The sequence below is a fragment of the Mirounga leonina genome, unplaced genomic scaffold, assembly GCF_011800145.1.
Source record: "Mirounga leonina isolate KUSES-001 unplaced genomic scaffold, KU_Mleo_1.0 Mir_129, whole genome shotgun sequence".
In the NCBI taxonomy this organism is placed as follows: domain Eukaryota; kingdom Metazoa; phylum Chordata; class Mammalia; order Carnivora; family Phocidae; genus Mirounga; species Mirounga leonina.
The window spans coordinates 186,574-211,816 of record NW_023270323.1 but is presented as its reverse complement, the minus strand read 5'-3'; the positions used below and the strand labels follow the sequence as shown (position 1 = coordinate 211,816).

Sequence of the window (25,243 nt, the reverse complement as noted above, 5' to 3'; positions counted from 1 at the left end):
CGTCAGTTGTGTCCTTTGATGAACAAAAGTCTTAATGTTTGGGGCACCTGGGTGGCTCAGTTAAGTGTCTCCCTTTGGTTTAGGTCATGATCCCAGGGTCCTGGGATCGAGCCCGGAGTTGGGCTCTGCTCAGCGGGGAGCCTGCTTTTCCCTCTCCCTCTGCCCTTCCCCCTGCTCATACTCTGTCTCTCTCTCAAATAAATAAAAATCCTAAAAAAAAAAAAGTCTTAAAGTTTGATGTAGTCTCACTTTATTTTTTGCTTTTGTTACCTGTTCTTTTTAGTGTCACATCCAAGAAATCATTTTATCTAATGTCATGAAGTTTTTCCCCTATGTTTTATGGTTTTGGGGCTTATGTTTAGGTCTTTAACCCATTCTGAATTTATTTTTGTGCATGGTATAAGATAAAGGTCTAACTTCAGTCTTTTGCTTGTGGATATCTAGTTTTCCTTAACACCATTTATTGAAGGGACTGTCCTTTCCTTATTGAGTGGTCTTGGCATTCTACTAAGGTCATCTGTCTCTATATATGAGAGTTTATTTCTAGACTCCATTCTATTCCAGTAGTCTCTATATTTATCTTTACGGCAGTACCATACTGTTTTGATTATTGTAGCTTTGTAGTATGTTTGAGATCAAAAAGTGTCAGTCTTCTAAGGTTGTTCTTTTTAAAATAATTGTTTTGGCTGTTTGGGGACCCTTTAGATTCCGTATGAATTTTAGGATGATTTTTTGAATTTCTGCAAAATAAGTCTTTGGGATTTTGATAGTGATTGTGTTGAATCTGTAGTTTGCTTTGGGTAGTACTGACATTTTAACAATGTTAAGTTTTTCAATCCATAAACATGGGACTGCTTTCCATTTGTAGCTGCTTTTAATTTATTTTAGCAACATTTTGTAGTTTTGGGGGTATAAGTCCCTCACCTTCTTTATTAGATTTATTTCTAAGTATTCTTTTTGATGCTGTTGTAAATGAAATTGTTTTCTTAATTTCCTTTTCAGATTGCTCATTGTTAGTGTATAGAAACACAATTGTTGCATGTTAATTTTGTATCCTTCAACTTTACTGATTTTGTTTATTAGTTCTAATGGTTTTTTACTTTAGAATCTTTAAGAAGTTTTCTACATACAAGATCATGTCATTTGTGAACCAAGATATTTTGCTTTTCCTTTCTAGTTGGATGCCTTTTATTTTTCTTGCTTAATTGCTCTTGCTAAGAATTCCAATACTGTGTCAATAAAAGTGGTGAGAGTGGGCCTCCTTGTATTGTTCCTGGTCTTAGAGGAAAAGTTTTCACTCTTTCACCATTGACTGATGTTAGCTTTCAGCTTTTATTATGTTGAGGTAGTTTCTTCTGTTCCTAACAAGTGTTTTTATCATGAAAGAGTGTTGACTCTTGTCAAATGCTTTTCCTGCATCGATTGAGAAGACTGTGATTTTTGTCCTTCATTCTGTTAATGTAGTGGTGATTTTTAAATGCTAATCAGATGATTTTTTTGTATGTTGAACCATCCTTGAATTCCAGGAACCATGTCATCATGGTGTATAATTTTTTAAATGTGTTGTTGAATTTGTTGTGCTAGTATTTTGTTGAGGATTTTTGCATCAGTATTTATCAGGAATGTTGGTCTGTAGTTTTGTTGTGGTGTCTTTTGTCTGGCTTTGGTATCAGGGTAGCCCTGGCTTCATAGAATGAATGCACTGGGAATTTACCCTCTTTTTTGTGAATTGAGGCTTCTCTCTTTTTTCTTAATTTAGCTATGGGCTCATTACTTTTGTTGATCTTTTAAAAAAATTAAACTCTTAGTTGGGTTGATTTCCCCCCCTGCCCCCCATCATTGTTTTTCTGTATTATTAATCTCTTGTAATCTTTATCATTTCCTTTTTTCTGTTAGCTTTAGATTTAGTTTGTTCTTTTAGTTCTCTGAGGTGTAAAGTTAGTGTTATTAATTTGAGATCTATTTTCCTTTTCAATTTTTTATTATTTTTAATTTAATGTTTTTTAAAGATTTATCATTTTTGAAGGGGAGGAGGGGCAGAGGGAGAGGGAGAGAGAGAATCTCAAGCAGATTCTGCACTGAGCACAGAGCCCAATAGAAGGCTCAGTCTCCTGACCCTGAGATCGTGGCCCCAGCCAAAACCAAGACTCTGTTGCTTAACTGACTAAGCCACCCAGATGCCCCCTTTCTTCCTTTTTAATATATGAATTTATAGCTATAAACTTCGTTTTAACTGCATCCTATAATCTTTTTTTGTTTTTTAAAGATTTACTTACTTATTTTAAAGAGAGAGCACAAGTGGGACAGGCAGAGGGAGAGGGGAGAGAATCTAAAGCAGACTCTGAGCTGAGCATGGAGCCTGACATGAGGCTCAATCTCACCACCCTGAGATCACAGTCTGAACTGAAACCAAGAGACGGTCCAGGTAGGGAGACCAGTGGAAAGCTGTTTTGGTAGTTTGACAGGTCAGTAGAGCCTAAAATAGGGTGGGAGGTGTTGGGATTAACTAGATAAGAAGAATAAAATAGGAAATGACTTGTTCTAGCAGCGAAATGGAAACACAAATCTCTTAACCCTGTTGGTACTTTTTTGCTCTCCAGTGATTCACAATCCTGGAAATAAATAAGAATCACCTCATAACCTGTCCTCAGAGATTCTGATTAAATTTGAGGTAGGACACAGCATGAATATTTTTAAAGAAAAGCTTTCCAGAGGATTCTAATATGTAGCTGGGACTAAGAACCACACTATCTCCTATCAGCTCCTATACCTGGTAGACCTTTTTGTTGGTGCTAAACAAAAAATATGTTCTCTTGGGGTGAAAACTCAAGATTTACAACTAGTTATAATAGGGAATCAATAGACAATGCTTTGGTGCTATTAAACAGGTGGAGAATAAAGCAGTGAGACAAAGTGCTCTCACACAAGTACCAAATAAGCACATGTGACCTGTTAGGTTTGGGGGTGGGATGAGGTTTGGTGTGGACACTATATGGAGAAGGTAGCATTTGAAATAGACCTGAAGGGGGAGATAAAGCTTTTGAGAACTGAGATGTAAAGGGGAATGTCAGCAGCAGATAGACCAGGTTGTGGCAAGGAAGGGAAAGTGTGTTTGGGGAACTCTAAGTCTAATTTAGTTAGGTCATTAGTGCATTTTGCTGAGATGAGGAGGGAAAGATTGCCCAGTTAAGCATTCAGAGGTCTGAATGGGTAGTCAGTCACTGGTGGTTTGGGGTGGTCCTGGTCTGGTAATGAATGGGAGAAGAAAAAGAGGGAGATTGTGGTTTAGGGAAGGAACACTGTTCAGCCATCAAAAGTTATTCTTGACGCCCTCAGTGATCTTGAAGGCCATGACCAGGTGCTTTATGGCCTCAGCAAGTAAGAGGAAGGTGGGTGTCCTTATACAGGTGAGAGGTGTTTATTATACTTTAGTTCCTTACTTGAACCCTCATATATCTTGAAATACAAGTCTTTAGCTAATTATGCTGTTCCGTGAGATAGCTCCCCTGTTTATTTAATGAGAATAATCCTATTAGTCAGTCCTCTTATTAAAAAGTTGGGATTTGATGTGTTTCATGAACCAAATATAAAGCACTCTGAAATCCTCTGAGGAAAGTAGAAGGCTAGTTGGATAGCTACTTTTCAATAAATGTGTGAAATTTCAAAATGTTAGTCAATGATAGCTACATTGAAAATACAGTAGGGAGAAAAATTAAGTGGGACAGAGTTGATCCCCAATGCATTGTAAGCTTCTTTAGAATACCAAGTAGTCTGAAATATGTAAAGTGTGTTGTGTTTTTCCAGGAGTATGTTCATAATCTTGTTCAAAGTGTTCTTTACCGAAGTAAAATCAAGCATGATTATTTTTAAATCTTGGTAATTACTAGATAGCTTATGACTCTTCAGAATAGATATGAAAAAATAATTTTATATGAATACTTAAGAGGTATTTAAATTTGGTCTTTATATATTATTTTGGGTTGTTTTACTCTGCCCACCATGAAGTGAGGATGGAGTAGAAGGGTTTTGAAATACGGTTCCTTTAAAAGATTTATACTGCTTTTAGTTTGTCCAGAGTTTACCTGAGAATCGAATCAACAGTAGAGATCACAATGGAATAGATGAAGTGAATTGTAGAGGCAGTAATTGCTAAAGGGTTTAGAAGTGCCAATTCCCACTGAGGGACGGATTGTATTTAAAGTCAGTTATTATTATCTTTTGTACTCTTGAAGAAAGGTGAGGTTTGGATGGAGGAGAGGAGGGCATCTTGTTACTTAAACTTAATTGCTTTGAAAGATAGCTATAGAGTTGGGCACAAGTGGGAATGGTATCAGCTCCCTGCTCCTGTCTCAGAGCCGCTCTTTTTTTTCTATTTTAAATACTGAAGACTGCTCTAGATTACTTTTTAACAAGAGTTCCTTGATCAAGAGGGGTAAAGGGAAAAACGTTTGGAACTTAACTCCGACACACTCCAGATGGCAAGCATTTGCGATTAGAAGCAAGAAGTCTTTGTTTACTTAAAATTCAGGAAGATTTGATGATTGGGTTCTGGATGTTGTCCTGTCTTCTAAATAACATGACCTTCTGAGTATTATCTCGGAACGATCAAATAATGATGAATGTGTAGACATATTCCCAGTAAGAGGGTAAGTCACTGAATACAACAGGTGTTAGGATGGAGGTAAGATCGATGTGAAAGAAAGGGGCAGTCAGTCTCATTGTTGTTCTTGATGCCAGTCTGTCAAGCCTAGTTCACCAGAAGGGTGATGTCCCTCAGGGAAGAAGCTTGAAAAGGTGGGCTGTGTGTTTTGCCGCTTGGGATATTCAGTTGTGGGGTGGAGAGTAACTTGTTCAGTCACACTGTTAGCAGAAAGTATAAATATGTTGTCCTAATTCTGTATTAATTGGTGTAATGTCTTAACTCAGAATAAGAAAGCAACTTGTCTTATAGATGGATTCTTCATGGAGCTAGAAAATGGCATTCAACTTAAAATACTGAATGTAGGAGATGAGACTTAGACTATATGCACCGTGCATTATAGGGAATATGGTTTTGATTCTTGAAAAGACATGATTATAGTCAAATATTCTATATTCCTCATACCATGTAATTTATTTCAACATTTTTTTCCAGTTTTACTGAGAAATAATTGACTTAACTTTAAGTTTAAGGCATATCAAGTTTAATGATTTGATATATGTATATATTGCAATGTGATTACCACAGTAAGTTTAGCTAATATCCATTACCTCGCTAGTTACAAATTTTTTTTCCTTGTGATGAGAACTTTTGGATTTATGCTCTTAGCAGCTTTCAAATACACAATAGAGTATTGTCAACTCTAGTCATCATTTTGTACATTACATTCGCAGAACTTATCTTTATTTCAACATTTTAAACAGATTATTTTGGCATTTAATTCCATATCTCTAAATAACATGATTGCTATGTCCTGATGATTTGGCTCAGGCCTTCTCTCTAAGCTTCCTGGAATGTAAGAAGAGGATTTGGTTGTTTTACCCCTTGTCTGCCATATGCTTATCTTCTGATTTATAAGTGGTTTTGACAACAGACATATAGCATGCTTGCCACCTAATAGTGGTGTGACCTTGGGCAAGTCATTTATCATCTGTGTGTTTCAGTTTTCATCTCTGAAATGAATATATGAATAGTACCTTCCTCATAGGGTTGTTAAGAATTAACATCTGTAAAGTAGAATAGTGACACATAATAGGCATTACATGTGTTACCTATTATTATTATATTGTGATTACTTTTTCTTTCACATACAGATCCTTTACTTAGCTCTCTGTGTACTTATTTTTTTAAATTTTATTGTTGTGTTAATCACCATACATTACATCATTAGTTTTTGATGTAGTGTTCCATGATTCACTGTTTGCGTATAACACCCAGTGCTCCATTCAGTACGTGCCCTCCTTAATACCCATCACCAGGCTAACCCATCCCCCCACCCCCTCCCCTCTAGAACCCTCAGTCTGTATACTTATTTTTAATTTACCCCAACCTTTCCTTTGGTTTCGTAAATCTCTTTTTAGTATATTTAAACATACATGGTATTCTGTCAGTTGTTTTCATGTTTCTGTAAGAAGTCTCTTTTAGGTCTTCTGACTTTTTCAACCTGGATTAGTAGGTTGTATAGTTTTTTTGGGGGGTGGGGTGGGTCGGTGGGATCTATTTCACATCATTCTGGGGTTTGCTTTTACTTTCTCTTGTGTAGTATTCCCTGATTCCTGCATCCTGCTAAATATTTGTGGAAGATTTTTTTGAAAAACAACATTTTGAGAAAAGTTTCTTTTCTAAGGTTATAAAGCATTTGTTTCTTCTAATTTAAAACCACATATAGGTGACAGTTTTTTAATGCCCTTTAGTTAGAAGTAATTTTGATATTACTTGATAGTTACAGAAATCAGTAGTGGTGAAAGCTATTGAATAGCAATTTTACATGGAATACCACTGTAGTTTGGACTCAAGTACTTTCAAATGCAGTAAACTGTCTCAGGAATGCTTTTTATATGTTGAACACTCACTTAACAGTAATTGATTTTGGCAACTCTTAATCCTTCTATTTGATGAAAGTTTTACAGTAGAAAGAACCAAGTCTTAATAGTTACAAAACCACAATATGACAGTAGAGTTGCTAGTTACAGTATTTCTGGAACTTACAAAACAGGCCTGTATCTTCTTTAAAGGACATTTTCCTGAACTTCCTAATGTTACTCTGTTCCTTTGTTTTCCTTGTGTCTAGTAGGTCTTCTAGAGTAAGCAGGCAGTTTTTTCGTTTTTTGTCCTCTTTATTTGAAAACGAAGAAGAAAGCACTTGCTTATAGCCTAACAGGAGGGATTAAGAAACCATATTGTATAACATTCTGGCTGTATTTGCTCATTTTTATTATTTAGAGGTAGCATTTTACCAACATGAAGGATTAATAATCTAGTGGAGTGACTTATTAGCATTTAGTAACTTTTCACTAGTATAACTTAAAAGTTCTTGAGTTCATTCTGTTCATGTGACGTCCTTTCTGGGAGCTGCTTACGCATCAGGATGGTTAACTTCTTTTCACTGTCGTTTAGATGCTGAGTATTTTTCTGTGTATATGTTTTAATTCCATGAAAATCACTGAAATGTTTTATTACCATATCCCTTTTTGTTGTTGTTAAAAAAAAAGGTAATACGTGTTAGTTGCAGAGAATTTAAAGTGAGGGTGCCATCTCCCAAATTTATCTCTTATTCCTTAGGAGTAATCACTGTTAACAGGTTGCTGTGTATCCCAAGAAGTTCTCAAGGTACGTAATACATCTCTTAATGAGCATCTTTATTCAACAGAATTCAGTAAGAAACATTCTTTTTTCCTGTCTGTGCTTGATAACATGGGTTACTATAGTTTCTAATAAAGAAATATTTTTGGTAAGAGAATTAGCATACTTACAATAATATAAGCTCCATGGATGAAAACATTTAACATTGTAAAATGTTTGTTAATTGGTAATGTGATTCTGCTTGGGACCAGTCTCATATTTTTCTCTTTGATTTTGTCCTTTTGCCAAGTCTTAGTATATGCTGAGAAATTCTTCATATTTTTCTTATTTATATATTTAAAAATCTTAAGCTAAAATTTTTTATGTAGGCTTTTCTCTGAAATCTGTCCTCCTTTACCTTGATCTCATCTGCTTCTTCCTCTCTATCCTCCATGCTGCTAGATTGTTTTTGTTTCTCTTTACATTTATTGATTTATTATACAGAATACAACTCAGGGACAGCCAAATGGAAAAGATGCACAGGACACGGTATTGTGGAGGCAGTGGTGCAGACCTATATCTTATCCCCTTTTACCTCCTTAACCAAGCTGTCGCTTCCTCCGAGCCCTGCCCTGTGAGCCTTGTAGCTGTTTAAGAGAGTGGACTTTGGAACCAGAAAGCCCTATATTTATATTCCAGCTCTGCCACTCAGTAGCTCTTTGAACTGGCTCAAATTATTTAAACCTTTCCTACAAACTAAAGTAGGAAAGGTTTAAATAACTTCCCGTCTGTAAAATGGGAATATTAATATTCAGTTCCTAGGATTAGTGTGATGTCTAAACGAGATAATGCATCTAAGGTGCCCGACCCAAAAAAAGGCTCTCAACAAATGGTGGTTCCCATTAATAAACGTTGAATGGAGGCTCACTGGGCTTTTATCTATAATGGAAGGTGATGTCCTGCTAACCCAGCTTGATGGGAACCTTCCTCTATAGATATTTGCCACCTGGTCCTTTTTTATTCATTAAGAAGATGGCAGAACTATTTATATTTTTGAGACAAATTATCTGTTGGCCAGTAATAGTGAAATGGCAGATAGACAGGAAAGGGAAGAAAGGGCAGCAAGGAAACCCTGAATTAAAATATCCAGTAGTACGTAGTGAGAGATATAAAATGCCTACAACTTTGCAAAACAAATATTATCAAATTGTATTGTGTAGTATAAAAAAGAATAACCCACCATAGTCAGCTAGATTATTTCGGGGAGGTAGAAATCATGAAATAAGAGGAAAAGCTATTAATATAATACATCAAACCATTACATCAAATACAAAAAAAAATTGCTTCTGTAGATGCTTAAGATGCATTTGATGAGATTGGCCATCAGTCCCTAATAAATTATTTTTAGAGTAGAAATAGGAAAAATTATTTTCTTAACATAAGAAAAAGTGTAAGATTCCTCCAATTCTATTCTTCCTTTTCAAAATTGAGCAGTTTTAGTTTGTTTGCCTTTTTATATAAATTTTAGAATCATACTTTTTTATATCTTAAAAAAAGATCCCCATTGGAATTGCTTAAAACTTATAAATGAATTTGGGGAGAATTGACATCTTTCTGAAGTTTAGTTTTCCACTCCATTCACCCAAGATGTCTCTCTATTTATTTAGACCTTATTTGATTGATCATTGTTTCTTAGTTTTCAGCATATAGCTGCTGTACATGTTTTGTTAATTTATACTCTTTATTTAGTTTGGGGAGTGACTGTAAATGGTATTGCTTTTGTGTCAAGTTCCAATTATGTATTGCCAGTATAGAGAAATACAGTGGGCTTTTGTGTGTTGACCTCATATTTGTGACTCTGCTAACCAGATATTTTAGTTCTGGGAGTTTTTTCCTTTGTATTTTTATATAGATACTTATGTCATCTTTGAATGGGGACAGTTTTATTTCTTTTTTTCCTGTCTGTATGTCTTTTATATTTATTTTTCTTGCCTTGTTGAATTCTAAGACTTCCAGTGTGATGTTGAATTAGGAATGTTGGGAGTGGACATCCTTGTTTGGTTCCTGATCTTAGGGAGAAAGTGTTGTGTCTTTCACAATTAAATATGACACCTGTAGACTTCTGGTAGATGATTTTTTTTTTTAAAGATTTTTCATTTATTTATTTGGGAGAAAGAGAGCAGAGAGAGCGAGAACACGAGTGGGAGGGGGAGAGACAGAGGCAGAGGGAGAAGCAGACTCCCTGCTGAGCAGAGAGCCTGATGCGATGTGGGGCTCAATCCCAGGACCCTGGTATCATGACCTGAGCCGAAGGCAGACACTTAACCCACTGAGCCACCCAGGCGCCCCTGGTAGATGATCTTTATCAAGTTGAAGAAATGCTCTTCTAATTTATTGGGAGTTTTTATTATGAATGGATGTTAATTTTTGTTTCCAGCTGTATTGTGGATTTTTCTCTTTCACTTTTGTCACTTTTTGCTTCATGTATTTTGAAGCTCTGTTGTTAGACATGTACAATTTAGACTGATATATCATCTTAGTTGACCTTTTTTTTTTTTTATCATTATGTAATTTCCCTCTTTACTCTCAGTAATTCGTTGTTCTCACATTGGTCCCTGAGGCTCTGTTCATTAAAAATAAATCTTTTCCATGTTCAATGGGATAATTTCTTTTGATCTTTTAGTTCACTGGATCTTTCCTCTGTCATCTCCATTATGCTCTTGGGTTCACCCAGTTAGTTTTTTATTTTGGGTACTGTATTTTTCAGTTTTAAAATTTCTTTGTGGTTTTTCTTTATTTCTGTTTTTCATTGCAAAGATTTTCTCATTTTCCACTAGTATTAAGAATGTCCTCGCTTGTTGGAGCATTTTAATAATACCTGCTTCTAAGTCTGTCAGTTAAAGGCAACATTCATGTCATCTTAGTATTGGTGTCTGTAGACTCACTTCCCTTGTGAGTTGAGATTTTTATGGTTCTTTATATGTCAAATAATTTTAGATTGTATCCTGGAGATTTTGAATATTATGAGATCCTGAGTCTTGTTTAAATCCTATGGAGAGGGGCACCTGGGTGGCTCAGTTGGTTAAGCGTTTGCTTTCGGCTCAGGTCATGATCATCACCAGGGTCCTGGGATTGAGCTCTGCATAGGGCTCCCTGCTCAGTGGGGAGTCTCTGTTTCCCTCTGCCCCTCCCCCGCTTGTGCTTGCGCACGCGGTCTCTCTCTCAAAGAAATAAATTTTAAAAAAATCTTAAAAAAGAAAATCCTATGGAGAATGTTGATATTTTTGTTTTAGCAGGCTCCTAATCTGGGTTAGATTCAGGCTGCAAGTTCTAACCTGCCTTCTGTCCCAGTGCTTGGTCTGAGACCTGGATGATGGATTTTGGATTAGTTCTGTTCTCACAAGCATCTGTGTATTGTGTTATGAACAACTCTACGGGGTCCCTTTCTGGAGCTCCTTCCTAGTATTTTCTGGTTTCTCAGGAATTCTCTTTTTCTGTTCTCTGGCCAGAAAGCTGTGGTTTAGATACCTGCTTTGCTGCACACTTCATGACTGTGCCTGTGTCTGGGGCCAAATGGAAGGAGGGCAGAGAGCAGAAAGTGGGGTTTGGTCCCACCTTCTGTGGACTACAGCTTCACTGATCAGAGAAGGAAAATGCCTCTTCCTCAGAATTTTGGCTCCTACAGGCTCCTATTGTAGGTGGCCACCTCGGGATCTCTTGGGGTCTGGAGTGTGAGAGGGTAGAATAGAGAGGAGAAAGTGGTATCTGTGCTCTTTGAGCACTGGGAATTCCCTCTTCTGTTGCTTGAGCCAGAAGTAGAGCATTTCTCCGGGAGCACTATGTGTTTGTGCCAGGTGGTCACTTCTCTGGTGCCCCTGAAGATGTGCGGGGTCGGGTGGGACGGTGAACTCATCACCAGCTCAGTGGAACGTTAGAGTTTGGTCTTCCCTAACCTGCCTGCTACTGTTTGCTTTTCAGAGTCCTCAAATAACTGCTCCATGCATTCTGTTCAGGTTTTATAGTTGGACTAAATCTGTGATTTTTGTCTCCTTTGCAGTATGGCTACTGGTGTCACTGATCAATGTTCTATTTTTTTATTTTTATTTTATTATTTTTTTTAAATTTAATTTTATTTATTTGACAGAGAGAGACACAGCGAGAGAGGGAACACAAGCAGGGGGAGTGGGAGAGGGAGAAGCAGGCTTCCCTCCGAGCAGGGAGCCTGATGCGGGCCTCGATCCCAGGACCGTGGGATCATGACCTGAGCCGAAGGCAGACGCTTAATGACTGAGCCACCCAGGCGCCCCTATGTTTTATTTTTTATATATATTTAAAAAAAGGCCTGGCTTTCTAAGGGTTGCCATTGTGTCTGCATAGCGTAGTATTCTGCCAGAGATTGGTCCCTGGTTGTACTCGGACACCGCGAGCCAGGAGGCTTTGTTCTCTCTGATGGTCTGTGTGGTGGGAGCAGATTCGGACTTCAGGTTACATGCCCTTCCCTACTGTGCAGCTTCTGTGGGCAGTAACGATGCTAGTAAGATACAAAGCTCACAGTAATGACTAGCTGCCTCATTACCATCAGTTTTCATAAGCTGAGACTTTGGGCCAGGGGTGACACATGTTAAAGATAGATATTTAGGTGCATCATCTTTTCAAGTTTAAAATTTAAATTGCTTCAAAAAATAATAAAATTGATGATAATTAGAATTGAGCGCTTACTGGCCACACATTTTACACAGTTGTTTTCCCCACATAACAGTTGGGGAAAGCAGAACTTGAGAGATACTAAGTGTCGTACAGCTAATAAGTGACCAAGCTAGGATACAAGTCTGTCTGACTTCAGAGTCAGTGATTTTTAGCCACTAGCCATTTTTGAAAAGGAATGTTTTAGAAAACCTTGTGGGTTTTGAGTTGTCCCTACTTATAAACCCTTTAGGAATTATGAAGTATCCTTAGTAATACCTAGACAATATGTTTTTTTAAAGTATTTTTTTGTTTTGTTTTTTAATATTAAAAAATTAGGTGAATATGCTAAATTTTTGGTAACATTTTAAATGCTTCTTCAAAGAAATGGTTTCTTCCCCCTCCCTTTCTTGTTTAAATTGGTATGTATCCCCTGCCCCGCACTTAAATTGGTATGTAAACTTCTGTGTTCTCTAAATGAATCGGTTGGGATAGATTTTTTTAACTTCAGGAAATGTGTGTCAGCTTCTGTGAGGGTAAAAAAAGATGTTGGGTGATGCAGAAGTGTTTTGTTCACATAACCTATTTAGAAGAGTTTTATAAATAGGTTGTATCAGAGTACCAACTATATAAAGGCAGATCCTTTTTTTTTTTTTAAAGTAAGCTCTACGCCCAACGTGGGGCTTGAACTCATGACTCTGAGATCAAGAGTTGCATGCTCTACTGACTGAGCTAGATAGGTACCCGCTAAAGGCAGATCTTATTTTGCAGTTCTGATATGCATGAATTTAGTTACCATAGTTTAGTTAAGCGAAACCAGTCTCCCAGCAACATGGAGTAATTACATGAAGTACGTACTGCATGGCTAGCTCTTCAGTTCTGGGATCACTTTGTAAATCACAGGTGTGCACCTTGATCAGTGACCAATCACTCCCTTCTTTCAAAACCTCTCAGTGATTGGCCACTGTGAATCTCTCACTCGTTTCTCATCCAGACAGCAAAGTCTATAGTTGTGTTGCTTCTTGTTTTACAATGATGACTTCTGTGATATTTTACAAAAATGGATAATTGAAAGAAGGATTTGGCCAACGAAGATGAAAGTGTAGCAAAGAAATGGTAAATGATAACGCTGGAAGCAAAATCTAAATCCAATATAAAGGGGGTTGTAGAAGAAATAGCTGACCACGGGAATGTTGACATTGCTCACCATTCTAGAAACTCTAGACGTGCAGCCAGAGCAACTCTGTGAGGCCAACTTGTTGTCATAAATGAGGAAAATGGTTGTGATGAAAAGAATGGCAGTGTTGCAGGGGAAATGATACCAACAAAAACTTAATGGAACTCTCAGAGGTGTTGAAAGTGCAAAGGATAAAATTTGGAAGCTGTTCCATACCTAGAAAGGAGTAGGACAGTTTACCAAGCATAAAAAAGATGCTCACTTCGTTTCATGAGTTATATAATGGGAAGAAGGCAAATGTTCAAACTGGTCTTGGTAAGTTTTTAAATAAAGAAATAAGATACTCTAATTCTCAGTGGCACAGTGTACTAAACAAATGTGAGTTTTACTTTCTCCCCCAGTTCTCTGTGTATTTATAACTGACAGTGAAGGAGTTTTTAATGTTTTATCAAAAATTTTAAAGGTCATGGAACAATTGTAATTTCCCCTGTTGATTACGAAGATTGCTTTGTACAGTTACAGCTTGCATGGTCATTTTTATGATTCTGCACTACTGTACAAAGCAAGGACTGCCTGTATTAAAAACCAGTTCTTGGGGCCCCTGGGTGGCTCAGTTGGTTCAGTGTCTGGCTCTTGGTTTTGGTTCAGGTCATGATCCCGGGGTCCTGGGATCAAGCCCCACATGCGGCTGGGTGCTCAGCGTGGAGTCTGCTTATCTTATCCCTCTCTTTCTCTCTTTCTCTTGAATAAATAAAATCTAAAACAAACAAACAAAGCAACCCAGCTCTTCAAGACCATTATTTAGATTATTATTTAGAAAAAGGAGTTTTAATTTTGGGTTTGTAGATGAAGATCAGGGATGCCATGAGCTCAAGTCTTTATCAGGTTTGTTCCTTGGTTTAAAACTCTTTAATGGCTTTCTGTTGTACTAGAGTAGACAGAATTCTTAACCTAATCTTACCCCTTCCTATTTATTCATTCATTCATTCATTTTACTCTGGATATGGAGACTTAATGACATGAATACTTCATAAATTAAATACAGACTTTAGAGGATAATTTTATCCTGCTATTCTTGAGGCTTTAGCAATCTTTAGAGCAGCAAAATGGGCGCTGTCTCTTTGAAGGGAAATGGAAACATCCAAGACACAATGAGAGAGAATGAAGGTGAAGCCCCTGGGATTTTTCTCTTATTATGAAAGTGATCAGTACCCACCCCAAGCCATCCCCAAATATTTTTCTGCCTTCAAGTCCCTGCCTATATCTTTAGTTCTTGTCCTCTACCTCTTTTCATAGCACTATGTAATTTTTCTTTTTAGCCCTTATAACTTAAACTATGTAATTGTGTAATTAGCCATGTAATATTTGTCTAGAACAGGTATATATTGTTCACTGCTGAATGCCCAGCACCTTGCAAGTGCTTTGGTCATAATGTGCACTCTGTATGAATGAAAGAATTAGTAGAATTGTGTGCACAAGTTAATATGTGCATGGATGTGGTTTTTTTCTGTGTCAGGGAATGATTGCTTTCCCAAGCATTTCAAAGGATTTAGTGATCTAAAAAGTCAAGTATCACACTAAAGTAATTGATATAATGAAATGGATACTCAACCTAGATGGTATCATTAAACACTGAAAATGTTTACTTTTCCATTTTTTTTAAGTTTATATTTAAATTCTAGTTAGTTAACATATAGTATAATTTTCAATTTTAAACTATATTTGAATATCTGGTCATATAAGATGTATATGGCAATGATCAAGCATTTTAAATTATTACATTGTAGCACATAAAGTTCATTTTAAAAATGTTATCTAATAGCATTTTAAAAATCTATCATTTTTTATGTAACATATATGACAACACAGTAGAGGTGCTATTGAGTGGGAGACCACTTGATTTCATCTTCTATAAAATTGTAAATTTCTTCTAGCTTTAAAATTTTATTTTCTTCTTAAAATGATTGATTTTTTTAGATGCTAATTCATATTTTAAACTTCTTTAAAGTTTTTTTTTTAGTGGATATATAAACATATAATATGTGTTTTAAAATATTTTATATTGAGGGGTGCCTGGGTGGCTCAGTCAGTTAAGCATTTGACTTTGGCTCAGGTCATGATCTGAGGGTCCTGGGTTCAAGTACCACTTCAGCTCCCCACTGAGTGAAGAGCCTACTTGTCCCTCTGCCCCTCCCCCCACTCATGCTGTCTCTCTCCCTCTCTCCCTCTCTCTATCCTGTCTCTCAAATAAAATCTTTAAAAAATATATTTTATATAGAATCTGAACTCACAATAAAGTAATTTAAATGTTTCTTGATTGGGTTTATGTTTACTGTCTCAACATCATGGAGGCAAAATGTCCATAATTAAAATAAATTTTTGTAACTTTTTAGTTGGTTATTCAAATTATTTTACATACCTAGTCAAATGTTTGTTGTTTTTTTTTTAAGATTTTATTTGTTTATTTGTCAGAAAGAGAGCACGCACAAGCAGGGGGAGCGGCAGGGAGAGGGAGAAGCACGCTCCCCACTGAGCAGGGAGCCCAATGCGGGACTCGATCCCAGAACCCTGGGATCATGACCTGAGCCGAAGGCAGACGCTTAAGTGACTGAGCCATCCAGGTGTCCCCTAGTCAAATGTTTCTAAGTTACAAATCCCCTCACCCCTTTCCTATTTCCCATTTTCTTTTCTTTTCCTTTTTTTTTTCTGAAGTAATTTCTATACCCAGCATGGGGCTCAAACTCATGACCCCAAGATCAAGAATTGCATGCCCTGCCAACTGAGCCAGCCAGTTCCCATTCTTTTAACAGTTTCCTTTGGTCACTTATTGATTCATTCCCAAACTCTTCCACAGTTGCATAGAATTCCTCTCAATACTTTTAAGTATATTTGGCATTTAGTCAGTTTTACCTGGGAACACTGACCACCTCCAGCCAGAACTTTTTGCTTTCTGGGCTTGCTTCAGAGCAGTCATCCTTACATCCCTCTTCAAGCATCATCCTTTACTTCTCTTTTGTCTATATCGCATCTTCCTCTCTCTTGGTTAATTCTCATGTTTTATGTAGTATCTCCTCCAGTAGCTTCCTGAGAAAGATTGCACGGGAGGTAAATTTTTGAGATTCTGAAAATATCTTGCTATACCCTGACACTTGATTTTCAGTTTGGCTGGGTTTGGAATTCTAGTTTGGAAATTGTTTTCTCGGAATTTTTATATTATTGCTCCATTTTCTTTTAGCTTCCAGTGTTGTTGAAAAGTCTATTGCCATGGGATTCATGATCTTTTACATATTTTTGCCCTCCCCCCTTTCCCTGGAAGCTTATTGGATCTTCTCTTACCCCAGTATTATGAAATTCTGTATTGTATGCCTTGGGTGAGTTGAGTTTTATCCTTTGGAGGTCTTTTCAGTCTGGAAACTCCTGTCTTTCAGTTATGGAAAACTAATTTATTTCTTTGATCTCCCCTCTCCCTTTTCTTCCTGAAACTTTTATTATTCAGATATTAGACTTGTTGGTTTCTTTTTTTTTTCCTAAGATTTTTTTTTTTTTTTAATAAGTAATCTCTGCACCCAATGTGGGGCTCGAACTTAGAACCCTGAGATCAAGACTGAGCCAGCCAGGTGCCCCAGACTTCACAGGTTTCAAATCCTGTTTTGTTTTTTTTTTTAAAGATTTTTATTTATTTATTATTGAGAGAGAGAGAGAATGATAGAGAGAGAGCATGAGAGGGAGGAGGGTCAGAGGGAGAAGCAGGCTCCCCGCTGAGCAGGGAGCCCAGTGCGGGACTCGATCCTGGGACTCCAGGATCATGACCTGAGCCGAAGGCAGTTGCTTAACCAACTGAGCCACCCAGGCACCCCTCAAATCCTTTTTTTCAATAATACCATCTCTTTATTTTCAACTTTTTGTCGTTTTGCCCTATTTTGGGGGAAGATTAACTTTGAGATAATCATTTCTACTGTTACAAGTTCTTGTAATCTCTTCCATAATTACTTAAAAGATGGAATCCTAGGCCAGTGGAGCTGACGAGTATCTAAAAGTCATCTTTTAATAACCCTGCTCTGTCCAGAAGTCTCTCCTCTATTGTTCTTGGTAGATTTTCTTCTCTTTTTTTGATGGTCTTCTGCCTTTTTATATCCTAATTTTAGTGATGGCAGGAAAAGGAAGAGCCAGGTTGAGGGTACAAACTGTGCGGGTGCTTACCTAATGAGTGGGGTGCCTTTGGATTTTGGAGAAGAGGGTGTATGTGACAGGGCAAAAATCTGTCCTTAATTTTTTTCTGGGAAGACTATTTATCCCAGTGCTGCAATATTGGCTGTATCAGTACCTAGGAGACGTGTAAGCCACTTGAGCCATACATCATTCTCATTGGGCAGACGTTCAGTTGATTTATTCTAAGCTGTGCTACTGAAAATGAATTGAAAATTGTACCAAGCATACTTAGTATGCAGATGGTTTGCCTGGTATTAAGGAAACGTTGGAGTCAAGGCCTTGAACTGAAGAACAGCACTGGTACACCAAGCATGCAACCCTGGTGGGATTTTGCCTCTGGGCCTGGCTGACTCTTACTGGAGTTCTAGGACCCACCCTGACTGCCTCTCTCCGCTCCCTTCTTGCCCATCCCGGAACTTTTCCTTGCTGACAGCCCTACTGCCGTGAACATCTCTGCTATCATGTAGGCTGGAAGGAGGAAGAACAAGTGAAACTCCAGTCTGCCTTATCACTTCTGCCGGTCTTATCCATGATGATGAGTAGTTTGGAAAGGGGAGGAAGAGAAGAGGTTGAAATTGCTGACTGAAGTTAAGTTTCTTAAAATAAGTCATATGCCTTTGCTGATCCCATTTAAAAACTACTGTGCGTCATTGGGAGTTGACCCCACGAAAAAGTACACATAAGCAGAAAAAGCTTCAAGAAGACTGTAATGAGTCCTTCACCCTCAGTGCCCTAATTGGATTCATTCTTTTGGTGTGTGCCCTGGTGTCTTGTGTCCTGCGTTAGCTTCCTGTGGCTGCCGTAAGCAGTTACCACAAACAGAGCGGCACAAAACAACAGCCGTGCATTCTGCCACAGCTGCGGACGTCGGAAGTCCCAAATCCGTTTCACGGAGCCTAAATCGAGGCGGTGGCAGGGCGGTGCTCCCTCCAGAGGCTCTACCACATGCCTCCAATCTCTACCCTCTGGCCGCATTACCTCCTTTTCTGAGTGAGCCTCCCTCTGCCTCCCTGTTACAAGGACACTCATGATGATGGCATTTAGGGCCTTCCAGAATAATCTCCCTATCACAAGACGCTTAATTGAATCACAGATGCAGAAATACCCTTTTTCAAAATAAGGCGACATTTACAGGTTCCAGGGATTAGAACATGGTATCTTTGGGTGACCATTATTCAACCTGCTGTAGTTGTTATAGCCACCTTCATCCCCCACCCCCACCTCCACCCCCTGCCTTTTAGTCTGTTACTAAACAGGTGAGTGATTGTTCTTTGAGTTTTTGTTTTTCTCATAATCCAGTGCAATTTCTAACCAATACGTCTTCCAAAACTAAAGGTGTGGAGTTTTTTAATGATGAGGAGTCTGGAGGTGGATATTTTGAGACTGGACCAGCAGCTCCACGAAGTCATCAGGGACCCAGGCTCCTTGGGGTGCACTCATTGCTTTGTGGTCACAAGACTGCTGTTTCATCTCGGCCAGCATCTCTGGGTTTGAAGCAGGGAAAGGGCAAAGAGGAGAAAATGGGTGCCTGTTTTCTAAGAAGCTTTCCAGAGGCCCCACCTGACAGCTGGGCTCAGATGTTGGCCAGACTAGGTCACGAGGCCACTTGTATCATCGAGGAGGCTGGGAATGTTTTTCGCAAGGTCCATTACAGCTCTGCTATCGCAGGGTTCTGTAGCTGTCAGGGAGAGGGGAGAATGACTATGGAGTAGGCGGCTTGCAGTTGGTCCTAGAAGGTGATGGAAACAGTTTACATTTCCATCTACAACCAGAAGAAGACTTTGTGTATATGATCACATTAATTTTCATTCATTCTCTAACGTACACTGAGAAAATCTGTTCGATGCCAGGCATAGTGATAAGCACTGGGATATCAGGGACTCCCATATTTTGATACTTGCTATGTGCTAGACACTTTATTAACTACTTTCCCATGAGTTATATACATGATCTCCTTTAATCTGCTATATTATCTTTGCCTAGAGATATCAGCCCCACTTTATAGGTGAGGCAATTGAGGACCCATGAAAATGGTTAGTAGTTATCATTTCCTAGATTTAAAATAAAATTGTATTTATTTTTTCAGATTTATTTATTTATTTTGAGAGCAAGAGAGCGAGCACAAGTGGGGGGATAGGCAGAGAGAGAGGGAGAGAGAGAATCTTTTTAAAAAATTTTTTATTGTTATGTTAATCGCCATGCATATTACATCATTAGTTTTTGATGTAGTGTTCCATGATTCATTGTTTGCATATAACACCCAGTGCTCCATTCAGTACGTGCCCTCTTTAATACCCATCACCGGGCTAACCCATCCCCCCACACCCTCCCCTCTAGAACCCTCAGTTTGTTTTTCAGAGTCCATAGTCTCTCATGGTTCGTCTCCCCCTCCGATTCCCCCCCTTCATTCTTCCCCTCCTGCTATCTTCTTTTTTTTTTTTTTTTTAACATATATTGTATTATTTGTTTCAGAGGTACAGATCTGTGATTCACCAGTCTCGCACAATTCACAGCGCTCACCATAGCACAAACCCTCCCCAATGTCTATCACCCAGCCGCCCCATCACTCCCACCCCCCCACTCCAGCAATCCTCAGTTTGTTTCCTGAGATTAAGAATTCCTCATATCAGTGAGGTCATATGATACATGTCTTTCTCTAATTGACTTATTTCGCTCAGCATAACACCCTCCAGTTCCATCCACGTCGTTGCAAATGGCAAGATTTCATTCCTTTTGATGGCTGCATCATATTCCATTGTATACATATACCACATCTTCTTTATCCATTCATCTGTCGATGGACATCTTGGCTCTTTCCACAGTTTGGCTATTGTGGACATTGCTGCTATAAACATCGGGGTGCACGTACACCTTCGGATCCCTACATTTGTACTTTGGGGTAAATACCCAGTAGTGCAATTGCTGGATCATGTCGTAGCTCTATTTTCAACTTTTTGAGGAACTTCCATACTGTTTTCCAGAGTGGCTGCACCAGCTTGCATTTCCACCAACAGTGTAGGAGGGTTCCCCTTGGGAGAGAGAGAATCTTAAGCAGGCTCCACGCCCAGTGTGGAGTCTGATGCGAGGCTCAATCCCATGACCCTGATCAGGATCATGACCTGAGCGGCAGTCAAGAGTTGGATGCTTAACTGACTGAGCCACCCAGGCACCCTTTAAAGATAAAATTTTAGAGCTTATAATGGTAGAGCTTCATTGCACACATGTTTCCTAGTTCTGAGTTTGGTGCTAAATTGATGCTTTGAATTGAGTACAAACTCTCCACACACACCTACACCTCCCCATCCACACACTAAAGCAGTGAGAAAACATGACCTTCGTCAGGTAATCCTGGATTTGAGTTCTCTTTCTGCCAGGTGTGATTCTGTTATGTGACAGACAAACTATTTAGGTCTCTGTGCTTCAGTTTTGTCATGTGTAAAATGGGGATAATGCATCTGCCTTGCAGGGTTTTTGTGAGGATGAAATGAGATACAGATGTATAGTGCACATATTCAGTACATGGTAACTTATAGTTATTTATTATGGTTGTCTTCAAATTATAGTTTAACACTGACTTTACCCTTCTTTTCTTAGGCTGAATAGGTATAGTACTGAAGAAATCACTTATTCCCGTTTCAGTTCTTGGGACTTTTCAATTAATTACAATACCTCTTATGGCAGAATCATAGATAAATATTTGTGGTTGTGTGTGTGTGTTTTTTTTTTTTAAAACCAGTTTTCTATAACTCCAGGGTGGAGAAGAACTGATCTTTTTGAGTGGTTTTTGCAATTTGACAGCAGATAGGAATAACGATTTTCCCTCCTGTATTAGTTTTCTATAGCTGCCATACCAAATTACCACAAACTTGGTAGCCTAAGAAAACACAAAGTTATTTTCTCACAGTTCACTAGGTCAGAAGTCTGACATATAGGTCTCAGGGCTGAAGTCAGGTGTTGGCACATTGGCATCCTTTCTGGAGGTTTTGGGAACTATTACTTGCCCATTGTAGTTTCTAGAGACTAGTGACTTGGCTCACGGCCCCTTCCTCCATTTTCAGTCCCAGTAATGTAACTTCTCTTCTATCCTGCCTCCATCATTCTGTCTTTCTCTGATGACTCCTGCCTCTCTCTTCCACTTTTTAAGGATCCTGTGATTATATCGGGCCCAACTGGATGAAACCGATAATCTCCCCATCTTAAGGTCAGCTGATTAGTAACTTTAATTCCCCTTTACCTTAGTTGTGACCCAGCACATTCACAGGTTCCGAGGATTAGGACTTGGCCATCCCTGGGGGTGCCATTATTCTCCCAACCACATCACCCGTCCTCCCCAAAAGACTGAGCTGAGTTTTAGCTTCACAATTGAAAAAATGTTGAACATTGTGGATACCTTTTTATATACTTGAAGTCTTGAGGTTTAACATTGCAGTAGGAGGTGATGGGTATGCCCTGGGTTTTCTTAACCTAACTGTTGGCAGGGGGAAGTCGTGAAGATTCTGGCCCTGGAGGAGGGGAAACTAAGCCCTCAGAGCTCTTGGACAAACCTTGGGGGAGAGTAGCTTTACCATCACTGGTGTAATGTGGTTTGATGACTCCATAGTCCTAGGGGTGCTTTCTATTTTTTTCTTAGCTTTTTTTCTTATCCATTACTTACTCTTTTATATTTGCAAAGTCAAAACATTTGTAGGAGTTTGTGAATTTTATTAGTATTGATAATGATTTGTTTGAATAATTTTAAGTTCTTTGAAGGAAATACCATAAAAATGAAAGCATAAATAAGATCTATGTCTGGTTGAATTCATTTTTCCAATTTATTACTTGAGTTCATTATTTGAATTCAGTTTATTACTTGAGTTCATTTTCCCAATACAGTACTTCCTACTGGCATCTGAAATATGTCACGTGAACTTTTTTTCCTAAGTGAAAAGTTGAGTCTTTCTGGTCATTGATCCATTTTGATCAATCAGCAAGTACTCACTGAAACGCCACTGTGTGCTGGCTTTTGTGGTTGGCTGTGGGGATGTGGGGGTGAACTTGACAGTCCTGCCCTCACGGAGCTTACCGTGTAGGGCTGTCAGCGTGGAGGAAACAAAGAGGGGATAACTAACCAGGAATCAAGCTACTGTAAATAATGGAAAAATCTGCAAAATTTTCCTTGTTTTTTTTCCCCCTAGTGTATGATTGATTAATTGGGTCATGGTTCTTTTCAAATACTTCAAAATAATTTGGTGACATAAAATTGAAATATGACAACTATTTATAATATAGGCTAATGTTTCTTACTTATTTGAAGTACTCTCAAGTTTAGGTTGCTTTCTGAAGTGAATTTGTAAGTAGGTGTCATCATTTCTTAAGCCTTCCCAAATACTGAATGTAGTGAAGTCACAGATTTTGACTTGTGCAAAGTTTCCAGTGTCTTATTTCTTACATACAGTATTCTTTAAAATGTCTCTGATGAAGGAAGGCCTGACACTAATTTTCATGTTTGCTCTTTTAGGAATGTTTTAAAGGAAGTTGGGCAACTCACAAGTTACTGCATAAGAAAGCAAGTAAGTAAAATCACATATCTGTGTACCATTTGTCTTAGAAATGGCTTTTATGCAGAAGACCAGAAGTCCTCCAGTTCTGAAAATGTGTATTTGAATTTCTGAAAGTGTAATCCCAAGAGCTAGAATTAGCACGTTTTAAAATTTTTTACTCTTTGTGGTTTGTAATCATGGAAGTAAAACGTGGCTGAGCAGTTTCTTTGTTAATCTTGTATGTGACATAAAAACATGAGATGATTGTTGGCATAGATGGATTTTTCTTGAGGAGTACCTGAGAATGTCCTAATTTTCTGGCACCCACTTTTATTTGCTAGAAGTGTTTTCGTGTTGTAGGCAGGGGCACATGAGCTGTGTGGCTTCCTCTCTTGTTTTTGTTTCGTTTTCAAAATTTTATTACTTTGTTTTTTTGGTGTTTTAATATTACTATTATTATTTTTATTTTATTTTATTTTATTTTATTTTATTTTGTTATGTTATGTTATGTTATGTTACGTTAATCACCATACATTACATCATTAGTTTTTGATGTAGTGTTCCATGATTCATTGTTTGCGGTGTTTTAATATTATTATTTGCAGCTGAATGTTTTAAAGTTACTTTCTGAGACACCACAAAGTGAAACTCTTAGCTATTGCTGTCAGCCACATGGATCTATCACCAATTCACATGACTTTTCCTGCTTTGGCCACTCACTCATCCTGTAAATTCATTTCATTAGTGGGCTGCCTTAAGGGCTTAAGACAATTCGTTGCAGTTACCTGAAAACTGACAAGGGCTTTCTGGTCTTAAAACATGGCCATTCTGATGGATGAAGGCTTGGCAGACAGCTCATGGTTCTTGGTAAAAAGTTTCTGTTTCAACCTACTGATCTTTGTTTTTTTATTCATCTAATTGTATAGTTTTTAGGAATTTGCTGGTTTAATAAACATAGATAGATTATTTCATATATATTTGTCTTAAAATCTCATTGAGGTCAGTTTAACCACCATTTGAAGGAAAGGGAAATAATGTAAAAAGACAATTTCTGTGGTTCTATAAAGTGAACTCTACGTAGAATGGAAATGCTAGGTTATTGTGGGAGGAAATGTGGTTAGAGATGAGGAAGAAGGATCTCAAATAAATAAGAGTTAAACAAAGCATAAATAACAGGATTTGTTACTTCAGATCAAAGTATAGAGGTTGGCTTAAATAAAGCTATTTAACTTTATTCAGTCATACATTAAGTACTGTATTTCTAAGGTGTTAGATATTTTTAGAGCTCTTTGAGCCAGTTATTAACATTTTATATCCAGGAAGTTAAAGCATAGGGAAGTGAAGGGTTGAGATGAAATAGTATGTTAGTAAAACAGCTTAGAATGGTTCTCTACCCCTGGCGTTTGCTAACTCATTGAAGTGTGCGTGTTTTGTTTTGTTTTGTTTTTTATAAGATTTTATTTATTTGAGAGAGAACGAGAATGAGTGGGGGGAAGGGGCAGAGGGAGAGGGAGAAGCAGGCTCTCCACTGAGCAGGAAGCCCGACGTGGGGCTGGATCCTAGGACGCTAGGATCATGACTTGAGCCGGAGGCAGATGCTTAACTGACTGAGCCACCCAGGCGCCCCAAGTATGCGTGTTTCTTTAATACTGGATTCCTATGGGAAATTAAGGGCCATTATGACCTACACTCCAAGAGAATTAAACAAGCTGACGTCCCCTAAGTAAAAAGATCATAATTATTACTGCCTTAGACTGAAACTATTTGCATTTTACTCATTGCTCTTAGTGTTTACTATGGTGCCATCTTTTAGATGGTGCCCTCTTGGATCTTTGGGGATGGTTCTCTTAGTGGGTGAGAGCATTGTTCTTGGTCCCTTTGGGCTGTTTTGGATAGAGACAGCCCTCAGCTGGCCAGCCCTGTATCTTTCAGATCCTATTAAATTGACCCTGACTACACCCATTGGGGAGGACCGTCCTAGAGGAGGGAATGGTGTTGGGAAGGTTGGTATCCAGGGGAAAAAATGTTGGGCTGGCAAGGAACCAGGGCATATTAGAAGATCGCATTTTATTCCAAGAAGCAATAGTGAGATAACATACAGTATGCAGTTCATTTCATGAAGATGACATACCCCGCCTTTTTCTTTTTCTTTTTTTTTTTTTAAGACCTTATTTATTTATTTGAGAGAGACAGATACAGCAAGAGAGAGTAGGAATGGGGAGGAGAGGGAGAAGCAGGCTCCCCACTGAGCTGGGAGCCTGACGCAGGGCTTGATCCCAGGACCCTGGGATCATGACCTGAGCAGAAGGCAGACGCTTAACCGACTGAGCCACCCAGGCACCCTGTTTTTCTTTCTTTCTTTCTTTCTTTCTTTCTTTCTTTCTTTCTTTCTTT

General features: G+C 38.3%; 1 protein-coding gene across 1 annotated transcript in view; it reads left to right on the top strand.

The window, feature by feature from the left end:
* METAP1 (methionyl aminopeptidase 1) overlaps positions 1–25,243 on the top strand; it is a 68,178-nt gene that overhangs the window by 13,313 nt on the left and 29,622 nt on the right. Inside the window, exon 2 of the mRNA XM_035004462.1 lies at positions 22,828–22,879. Coding sequence (XP_034860353.1) covers positions 22,828–22,879 — 52 coding nt within the window. The remainder of the gene's footprint in view (positions 1–22,827; positions 22,880–25,243) is intronic.